Source organism: Oculina patagonica, chromosome 4, assembly GCF_052425735.1.
Source record: "Oculina patagonica isolate OP01 chromosome 4, crgOcupat, whole genome shotgun sequence".
NCBI classification, from domain to species: domain Eukaryota; kingdom Metazoa; phylum Cnidaria; class Anthozoa; order Scleractinia; family Oculinidae; genus Oculina; species Oculina patagonica.
Window position 1 is genome coordinate 43,693,227 of NC_135761.1, and position 11,171 is coordinate 43,704,397.

At 37.0% G+C, this 11,171-nt stretch overlaps 1 protein-coding gene across 1 annotated transcript; it reads right to left on the minus strand.

Moving 5' to 3' along the window:
• Positions 1 to 2,017: 2,017 nt before the first annotated feature.
• LOC144648757 (uncharacterized) lies at positions 2,018 to 9,801 on the minus strand. The gene is made up of 5 exons (XM_078508221.1): positions 9,672 to 9,801; positions 6,742 to 7,004; positions 6,508 to 6,622; positions 5,483 to 6,004; positions 2,018 to 5,064 (listed from the first exon to the last, which is right to left on the minus strand). Exons 1-5 carry the CDS (start codon positions 9,766 to 9,768, stop codon positions 4,715 to 4,717), a joined length of 1,347 nt encoding a protein of 448 aa, XP_078364347.1. The 5' UTR covers positions 9,769 to 9,801; the 3' UTR covers positions 2,018 to 4,714.
• Positions 9,802 to 11,171: the final 1,370 nt, after the last annotated feature.

Below are 11,171 nucleotides of genomic sequence, written 5' to 3' on the forward strand. Positions count from 1 at the left end.
ATTAATAAACACTTTAACTGAACGTTTAGTTGAATAAATCGGTCTCTGGGATTGGCCTCTCGCAGTTTCGCCCCTCGCCAAGTACTTTAACAAGAGAGTGTTTCTGCCGAGGAACTATCGGCTGATAGTTGCCCCGCGGAAATTTGATGTTCTTAAAACAAATATTAGCCCGAGAAGCGAAGCTTCGAGGGCTAATATGCTAGTTTCTTTCTTCTCTAGTGTCTTTATTGTTCACCACTAAATTTTCTTCCGCGCGCGCATACAAAAACAAGCATCGTAAATTAATTTTACTTTTGAGGATAAAATACTCAATTGAAAGCTGAAATTTAACAAACGAAACAAAACCAGACGAGAAACCCACTAAATGCTGTGAATTTGGTTGGGGTTTTTTGTTTGCAGGCGGCTTGTTTACAAAAAACAGTCACGGGCGGGCACTGTCGATCCGGGCATTTTTTCACGGGAGGGCACTATGGGCTGATAGTGCCCTCCGGCGGACGGGCACTATCGCGTCACGTGTTCAATTTAAATTAATCAGAATCTGAGAAAATTTAGTGGTGAACTATAACATCCGATAGAAACCTCGAGCTTGCCGTGTAATTGTTTAATAGTTAACCGGGGGAAAAGTCAACGTTAGCAGTTTTAGCGCGCTTAACCCTATTCAGACCGGGCTTTTTTGGACCTTCTCAGACCGGGGGGGGCTTCGGAAGCCCCCCCCCCTATGTAACTTCCAGAATATTTAACCAATCACCATGAAACTTATAGGATGTATTGTACGTCCGAAACTCTTTCTTTTGGTATACGTCACGTGGGATAGTGACGTCACATCACGTGACAATTACATCATGATGTCAAAACAGCCGCCATCTTGGATCCGCCATCTTGGATTTCAAAATTTTTCCAAAATGCGAAAAAACCACCCAAAATCACTGCAAAGTACTCAAAATGAATAAAAATGTGCTTTAAACCAGTAAAAATGTAAAAATAATTCCATTTATATTGATTTTTATTAACAGAAACACGCAAAATTACAAATTTGGGAAAACATGCCTGTCAAAATGCCGTTGCCATGGTGATGTCAAGTTCCTGACACATCATCCAACCCTACCAAATTGTTGCCAGATAAATTTTAGGAAAACTCAGAAAGTTTGGCAGCGTTTGGTTAAATCTTAAAAAAGTTATAAAAGTTCAAAGTCAGCGCGGGCCTCAAAAGCCCCCCCCGGTCTGAATAGGGTTAATTTCTCGAACACTTTTAACAGAAAATGATCAACTTGAATCTCGTGCACTGTTGACGTATTGCAGCACATTTCGATATTTAACAGCACTCGAGAGAGTGTAATTGTTAGAAGGAGGGTGATTTTTCGAAGAAACGTTGCTTTTTTGCGCCTTATTGGCTCTGTTAGGCTCGCATGGTGTGGTACATACTAGTTATGCAACGCTTTCGAGTGGTATACTATGGAATATCCCACGAGTCACTTGTATTTTCTCGGTATACATACGAGCCTTTAGGCGAGTGTGTATACGAAGAAAATACAAGTGACAAGTGGGATATTCCATAGTATACCACGAGAAAGTGTTGTGTAACTTTTTTATACCATGCCATAGAAAATACGCTCACTAAATTTCATCGAGAATAAGATCGCAGCGCACGATGGGAAGGTTGGGTTGAATACCCTCGAATATACAACGGCTTTCCTGTATTCTGATTGGCTGTATTTTCTATGGCATGGTATAAAAAATTGTACAGTCACCATTTTTCCCTATTGTAGATTATATGACAAATTTATACTTGCTTTTCCATTTTTCCCTTACAGTTCGTGTGGCGTTTTTGTGGTTTTCTTGTAAGCCTTTCATCAGTAATCAGCCTGGAGTGCAACGTCAAGTATTGCGTTGACGATCAGTGCTTCGCGTCTGAAACCGAGCGGTGCCCTAATGTAGGCGACTGTTCCTATGCATGAAGGACCCTAAAATACACTTATAACTATAATCGTTATGTTGTGGGGAACTGCTCCTCACGTGCACACCTGTCATAAGAGACGACATATGTGTTTAAAACTTGTTGCTTCCTTCACGAGTCCAAATTATTGAGAGACATTTAGAACTTACTAACGGTAGATAACAACAATATATGTAAAAAATTGACGACATTTATCTTACTTTGACAAGTGGATTAAAGTAACGAATTGAGGAGAACTCGTGGACTTAATGACCTGGAAATGAAAACAAAAGGTGCATCTCGATTTACAGTCGGTCTTTCACTTGATCCGGAGTAAAAATCGGCACGTCTTTCTTCCAGCATTTCAATCACTTTTTTGGAGTGAAAGTTTATAAGACCATATAACTGATGTTTTGAAAACGTGCTCCACCGTTCTTTTTGCGCTAAATAAGCAAAATACGTTGTTTTATTACTCAATAATCCTTTTTAAGTTTTACTAAAGCAAAACAAAGCAAACATGAATGACTGAAGAAACAATATAAATTGTATATTGTCTATTTAAAAGAGCGTTGGAACGAGAGAAAAAAACACACACAAAAAACAATGAGTTGTAGTGAAAATGGCAAAAACTAGGTGACTCATGTTTTTAAAACTCAGCTTTATGTAGTAGAAATTCAATACCCAATAACATAGACTAATCACCCACTATTATTGCGCAAATGAATAATTGCTGAACTTTGTTATTTAGTTCGTTACTTTTGTTGTGTTGATTCTCTATTGATTTATTTAGTTAGTTAGTTAGATTCCTTGTTTAGTTGTCTGTTTGTTTGTTGATTATTTGATAATTCTTAAAATATCTACTGTTTTTTTTTGCAATTCATAAAACGAGTTTGCCTTAATCATTAAAAAGTGAACATTATGTCTGAAACATTATGTCTGAAAACAATATGTCTGAAACTGTGTTATGAACTGCAAATTGCATGGCCCGCAAATAAAATATTTACTTTTATTTCATTTTTGTCAGGTGAGGAGCCAGACAGCTCTGGACAATATCAAATAGCAGCCCAGTGTAGCTCAAACGTGGAAAAGAAATAAAAGTCACGTTATCGCCTTTTGTTGTGTATCCTTTCCTCATTTCTTTCCTGTCCTTCTTTTCTTGCTACTTATAATTTCTTCCACTCTCCCGGTCTTCATTTACTCTTTTCTTCCTTTCTTTGTTTCAAAACGCACTTGCCATCCAACATAAAAAGGATCAAGTGTGAAGAGAATCAAGCAAAAACATACAAACGAAAACGAACATAACAGCGCATTGAACAAAAACATTATCCATTTCCTTAAACCTGGCTTGAACTTGCATTTGGGCTTTACTTTGCAAAAGCAAGCAAAAGCATAACTTGTCCACGTAATCTTTCCACTAGATCACGTGAAAATCGCTTGCGTTTGCGTTTTACAATAATACAATACAATTGTTATGAAGCCAAATACCTTCGTTTAAATTTTTGATCAAAGGGCGTCTTGGCAAGCTAAGATTAGCCGACACACCTTTCCTGTTTTCCCAGAAATTCTACGTTCAGAAAAACACCTCACCTGTGAACATGTTTTGTATTTCTTGCGACCTTGACTACTACTTTCCTTAATTAGAACCAAGGCAAACTTTGCCTTAAAAATAGTCGTAGTTTTCTAGTTTCGATTGGTTAATGTAGGCTTGCCTTAGGAAGTCAGCTGCATACGCTTGGGATGTGCATCCGAGTACTTTGTTTTTAAGCCACCTGGCTAAGACTTGGCTGTCATCCCGAGCGTACCCTAAGATGCCATAAAAGCTTGTACATTGTAGATTTAGTTAGTTAAGCTTGCTTGCTAGCTTGTTAGTTGGCCAGATTGCTCAAGAAGAAGATTAAACATTCTCGTTACCTTTCGTATTCAAGCGAGTGCTCTTCTACACAATAAACTTTATTTTAATTCAGATTTCCAGAGTAGCAATAAAATGCTAATTTCTCCGCATAAAACCAAAACAACAGGAAAAAAAGAAATAAGAAAGATATGCTAACACTACTTACATCAATTGTTTCATCAGAAATAAACGTTCCCAGGATTATCAGAATTACCATTTTCACTTGACAACTTGTTTATTGATAGCTGCACACTATAAGTTTCCGGTATAATGTTCCAAGAGCTAGTAAATATCCCGTTTACACTAACTTATCTATAGTCAGCTTCCTTTTTAAAAATTGAATTCATGGCACAAACTGAAAGCTATAAAATAAACGTTCAGTTAATATAAGGTTTCACTCGTTTAAATCAAAAGGCTTGAAAGTATCTGGCTAAATACGTTAACAACAACGTTTTCAAACCGAGAGTACATAGCGATCTTGTTTCCCGTGGGATGGAAAAGGAACGCACCTTGCAATTTTTAAGAAATGATCACTTTTGACTTTTTGAGAATTTTAGATTAAAAACTACTGCAGAGAACTTACTACTTAGTTGACATAACGAACTTTATTTAATTTAAAAGATTATGTTTGAAGGGTTCAGAGCCACCTTAAACTTACGAAAAACATAATTCTGAAACCTGCGAACAGATTTTGTAAATTTTAAACATGTTAGTCAGATCGACTAGACAAAAATATATCAAAAACAAAAATCAAGCTATCATTAACCTCTTTTGACGTTGCCATGGCAAAAAAATTTTGACCTCAAGCAAACTCATTTTGTTCCTTGCTTTATACAAAATTAGCACTAAAAGTTATTCCTCAAAGTTATTGGTGTACATTTACGAGTCACTTAATTTGTCTGCACTAATGTGATATTCACCTGACCATGACCGGCTGCTTTAAAGCAACATTCATTTTGCTGATCTTTTCCGACGTTGTAAGATCCTCCCCCTCCTCCACAGGAGATGTGAACATCATTTCCACTGCTTCCACCAGAATACCCTCCGCCGCCTCCACCACCTCTTCCGTATCCTTGAGCACCACCACCGCCGCCAAATCCTCCGTCAACATTGAAAAAGAGTGCTCTTCCACCCACTCCTCCCTGAAGGAATCCCTTACCCCCTTCTCCTCCATTTCCCTTGGATCCACCGAAATCTGTTGAACTTCTTCCGCTGGAGTAAAAACCGCCACCGCCACCACCTAAAGAAACAAAATGATAACTGATTTGACTTATTCCTATATTTATCTCCATTTAAACCGGAGGGCTTCAGACGCCCGGTAAATGTAGCGCCTTTTTTAATTTCTTTACATTTATTTTTTCATTAAATACCCTTAAAACTGAAACATTTAGACTCTAAAACTTCAGTACCTTTTAAGCGAATGTTGCACCACAAAAAATTGAGGCAATGAAATTGAAGCGTCCGCCAACTTATATGCGATACAGCGATAAAATAGTAAACAAAAACACCGATATTTCCGACTATCTTACACTGAAAATAACTAAATAAATGACTCTTTTTTTTTTTAAATGTATTTTTAAACAAGCCCATCCCAATTTTATTACTCCGGTAGTAAACAGTTTTGCTAAACTAAAAGAGAGCACGCAGTTCATTTTTACCTGAAATACCATCGTCAGCAATCTGTGCACCATGTCCATTTTTCCCTCCTGACCACGACTTGTACCCAGGATTCCCTGCTGTGGTGGTGTTGGCGTCGCATCCCTCATGTCTTTCTGTATATAGGTATTGTAAGCCTCCTCCGCCTCCAGCTATTATCAAAGGCGTGTTGTTTCCTCTCACTACAAATGTACCTCCACCGCCTCCAGCACTGTAATGGTTAGTGTTGATTTCTCCTTCTTGTCCAACAAGTATTTGGATGATTTCACCTTTGGATAAGTTGAAGGTTCCAGTCATTCTTGCTCCTCTTCCTCGGTTCTTATCACTGCCTGGGATTACGTCGTATCCCCCTGCTGCGCCCACTGCTTCTATTTGGTATTTACCAGTGTACGGCACTGTCCACCGTTGAATACCGCCGGACAGTGTCACTTGACCATCATGATCCTGACCTGTGTAGTGATTACCAAGTGATGTTGGACCATTTCTTCCACTTGCACCAAGATTGGTAAATACAACATTGAAATCTGGGTTTTGAAGAAAACAAAGTTAGTTGCACGCTTCGAACTTCACGGTTTGTTTTTTGTGCAAAAATTAATGGGTTGACAAAAAGGAAAGCAACATAAAGCTGCTTTCCTTTCATTTTGAAGCTTATAAGTTAAATTATGAAGGCGCGGGTTACTGAAGCATGTGTTCTGATGAAAAGAAAGTATCTCTCTTCATTTTGAAGCTTATAAAATTGAGGGAATCGTATCACTGAGGCTAAATGCTACAATCATTGTCAAACGTGTTGAAACATTCTCAATTTGGACCCTGTTTTATTGCTGTTTGGTCTAATTTTACCCTTTCGCCCCACTTTTCCAACCCCCTCCCCCTATCAATGTTGTAGTTTGTTTTTGCTAGCCTTTGCCATGTTACAGCTTTGGATGGGGGGGAGGGGGGTATTTTAGCAGACAGTCATGACAACTGTTGTCTAAGATTGTAGCCTATCAGGCACAATATTACTATTTGTTAGCTTTGTTGGTCTCACCTTTTTCGCATTGTTCTCCCACGTAACCATCTTGACATTCACAAAGATACTGTTTGTCCGTAAATCCATTCAGGCAAGTTGAATTATGAAGGCACGGTTGACTGAGGCATGGGTTCTGATGAAAAGAAAGTATCTCTCTTTAGATTTTTTAAACTTCGTTTTGCAACAGCGTTTCAATTTTAGGTGTTCAAAATCCAAAATAAAAATGTTGTCAATTTAGTGTAAACATTTCACCTCAGTTCCTATGTACATAAAGCCTTTTTGCGGTTTGAGATCTCCAGGATGTTGTGTATGGTCTGAATCGCTAAGTTCACAGTTGAATTTGACATCGTTTGGTGGACCGATGTTCACGGATACACATACGGGCTCCATTAAGCAGTAATGAGTACAGGTACTACGCATGGATGGACCCGCGATTAAAGAAATATTTTTAATCACGTGACCCTGCAGAGTATATCCATCAATATTTGTGGAAAATTTCAATCGACGGCACAGACCTGTTAATAATAACAACGATAACAACTTTTATAGCAACATAAATATAAGAGAGGTAACTAAATTACTCAGATTTTTTAGCACCTTGAAATGAACGGACCACGGATCGTCGGCTGAGCCTTGTATTTTATATGCATTTCATTTGGATGACATGACTTCAGCACACCATTTTTTACAGTCATTTCGCCATGTCCTCCACTGAATTGTTTTAAATTCCACAATCTTCTCAAAATATATTTTTCCCTTTTCTGTTGAGTCGTAGCTTTCGCTGAGAGATATCAGCTCATCGTCGCGATCAGACATTTCTTGCAAAATGAAATACATAAAAACAAAGCTTAGCCGCAATTCATTACAATTACTGACGATCCGTGGCGCGTTCATTTCCAGGTGCTAAATAATCTTGAGAATGCGCAAAGTTTGAATAATTTACTGAAACACAATGGTTTTCAAAGCGCTTCAAAATGGAAGACAGGAAGGTAGCTATCTGCTAGAGCCAAATTCGGTGAGTTGCATCAAGACTATACACGCAAAACTAAATAAGGCCATTTGTGTACATGCACGATTTTCTCAAACTTAAAAACAAAAGAAAAAAATCGGTAGTTTTTTGTATTTGGAAAAAAATTGAATATTTTAAACTTTACATGTCACGCACCGTAAACATCTTCTGTTTTATTTGCTTATGACGTTTGCAAGGAGTTTCCGGTCTTGTCAGAGTTTTCAACATTGTATTAAGGTTGTATTAAGCTTTCAAATAATCAATGCAATCGAAACATTACCCAGGCCTCCAAAAGAATTGGTAGGAATGTTTTTCAGATGGGCTGATCTTTCAGACTCACATTGTGGCCTCGCAACAACAACAACAACAAGCTTTATTTGCATGACTGTAAATTTGTTACAATATTGCAAAAGCGTAAACTTATTTAGTAATAATAATAATAAAGATAATAAAATAATAATATATAGTAAAAAACAAAAATGATTCATATAAAATTAATTACATTGATAGTATTTTGGTACGTAAATCAAAACAAGTTGATATAAATTTAATCAATTGCATGGTCACAAAATGATCGGGAGAATTCATTAATTCTAAAATCAAGTCAGGCACTGGTAGTTCAGACATTTAAGATGATATGCTGTATTGTGTTGTAAAAGTTATCTCTTATTGTTGCATATTTGGAACAATAAAAGAGAAAATGAATTTCATCTTCGGTTTTATTACAATCACAGACCGGGCAGAGCCTATTATGTCTGGGCGTATTGTTATATCTGCCTAGTTCGATCATTAACTTATGATTGCTAATACGTCATTTAGCTAATGTTCTCCTACCAGAAACTCTCCTAGTTAACTCTAGATAATTGGAGGTAGCATATTCGTTCTTAAAAGATCTATAAAATTCTAGTTTTTGAGAATGCTGTAGAGTATGCTGCCAATACGAAGTATATTTCTGTTTCATTAACTGCAGAAACATTGTCACTTTTGCGGTGTCTACTAAATCAGGATTAAAATTACCAAAATTAAAATATTCGGATATCTTCATAAGATTAGAGTAAAAACTATTTTTACCTTACATCAAAGGCCTAACTGAAACTCTCTCGAGAATTCTAATTATAAGAAAAAATTGAATCCAAACTACAAGCAGGCCCCTTAAGACATTACAACAAGAGTTCGTTTCCCCCAAAGCAAGACCACCGGCGGATCTACAAACAAATGTTGTTTATAAGATCCCATGCGCCGACTGTCCGTGGAGCTATATCGGCGAGACGGGAAGATGTTTAAAAACAAGGAAAAAAAAAAAAACATATTAAAAACACAAAAACCTTTAAAAAAGATTCTAACATCGCCCCACATGACTGGTTAAACGACCAGTCCATCGACTTTGACAGTGCGCGCGTGATTGACGCGTTAGAAAAACTTTGGAATCCTGGCACACAGCAATTACGAACCATGCTGACAATAATGCAAAACAATTACCAAAACAAAATTTGGAACCTCTCATTAGCATTTTTACTTGCACACAAACATTTTTATTGTTTTATATTATAATTTCGCTTTTTCACTCTTTTTGTAATATATTTTTTAACGTTTGCGTTTTTTATTTATTATTTGTCAAAGACTACTGACTGGCAGTCGAAAGCTCGTTTTTAATCAAATTTTTAACCAGAGATCGCATTTCAATTTTTTACAGTTATTGACAGTAATAACAAAAAATCTATCTTCGCGTTTAGAAAATATTCGCGTTTTATTGAAAAAAAGATTAATTTAAAAGTGCTTATATTTCGTTTTCATTTCTTTTGTTTGTTCCAAATTTTAAACCTTTATATAATTTAAACATTTGTTATTTCGACTTCCAAACATCACAGAAATCGGTCAAGGTTTCCATGCCCAAAACTCGATTTAAAAACTAGCACTGGCCTTCTCTCCCGGAAATACCCGCGGACCACCATAATAATGATAAGCTTAATGTCACAAAAGATAAATTGTAAAATATATCACAACATATATCACTTGCTGTCAAAATAGTTAAAACTAGGCTACGCTTTCATCAATCTAGCTTAGCAAACTTTTACCCTTAATTTGGGAACTCCAACGAGCTAGTTGGAAAGCTGTTGTAAGTCAGTCCTTTAACTTAGCTATGGTAAGATCTGAAAAATAACATTTTACTCACCGTGGTGGTTAGCAACGGTGGGACAGAAAAGCCAGCCTCCCCAAAGAACAAGAACGAACAACGAAAACAGCGCTGTCAACAACTGACAGCCTTTCATTCTTCGAAGTGTTGTCAGCACGGCAGAGTCGCTTGTTTACAGTGAATGGTTACTTTACTTTACCAATAATCAGTGATGTATCGCTCACAGCTGTTATTTAAACAAACAGTGAATGCTTAATTGGGATAGTAGCCAGTGATTCATTTAAGATAAGTGCTTAACTTCTTATTTTATATAAAACCTGTAAGTGAATCATCACTAACACGGCCGACAAAAAATTACAATGAGAAAAAAAAAATATCCGACATTTTTCATAGCAAGGAAACTTCATAACGTGAATTGACATATTTTTTGTAAAAACTTGAAGTGCAATTTAGCATAATAATGGCTAATTGTTGTGTCCTGTTTATGTGCATGTAAATAAATAGGTGAATATTGTATAACATACCAGCACGTACACAACGTAAAACTGATCATGCACGTTGTAATACAAGAGCAAAAAGCCCATGTTTGTTTTGTGTCATAACTACCTTATTCTTACTAATTTTCGCACGTACTTAAGGCGCGTTTACACGAGCGAGAAGATTGGGTACGGACCCGTCTAAAAATTGGTCCGGACCTCACCACTTTTGTAGAGAAACAGTCAAATCAAAATGGGGGCCATAGGCGCCTATGGCCCCGTTTTGATTTGACTGTTTCTCAACAAAAGTGGTTAGGTCCGGACCATTTTTGTGACGGGTCCGTACCCAAATTTCTCTACCGTGTAAACGCGCCTTTAATTTCGCGAAAATTCGGGAGCCGAATTTCGCGAGTATTAATTTTCGCGATTTCAAGAAAAATAAAAGTAAAAGTGTATTATATTTCGCGATTTTATCAGTGTTTTATGGCTCAGTCGTCGAAGGCTAAGAAACTACTGGAAGTATACAAAGGTCTGGTTCAATGTAACTACAAGGAGCATGCAAACGGAAACTTCGGTGACTGTACTAAAGAGGTTTTGGCCGATTTACAAGCTGAAGAAAACAGTTATCAGATGAAGGGTGATAGTTGAAAACAAGACGGAAATATATTTTCAAGGATAGTTGCAGTTCCAAACATTGAAAAGTTCTATTGCTTTGATATAAAATATGGTATTAATTTTCGCGTGTTAAATTTCGCGCAATGTTTTTTTTCGCGCGTATTAAATTTCGCGATTATTTTAAAATCTCAAAACTCACGAAAATAAGTAAGAATAAGGTACGTTAATTCGCTTTCCAGCTACTAGTAAGATGGACACATCGCTGTAAGATGGACACATCGCGTTAGGCCTTTGGCGAAGCATGTCGAAAATTAAGTCAAGAGCTATTTTCTCTTTGCCGTTATCTTGAACTGTTTGCGGAAAGCTCGAACCCCATATACTTAAAACAAGTTTTTCTTTCCCTTGGAAGTGTAAGATAGAGTTATTGTATTGTAATTTAATCTAGCTG

Excerpts from the sequence above, each read along its gene's own strand:
- LOC144648757 (XM_078508221.1), bottom strand. The coding sequence starts at position 9,768 with ATGAAAGGCTGTCAGTTGTTGACAGCGCTGTTTTCGTTGTTCGTTCTT. Across the intron at positions 6,623-6,741 it reads TTATGTACATAGGAACTGAG|AACCCATGCCTCAGTCAACC; the intron begins GTGAAATGTTTA and ends TCTTTTCATCAG. Across the intron at positions 5,065-5,482 it reads TGCTGACGATGGTATTTCAG|GTGGTGGCGGTGGCGGTTTT; the intron begins GTAAAAATGAAC and ends TTGTTTCTTTAG.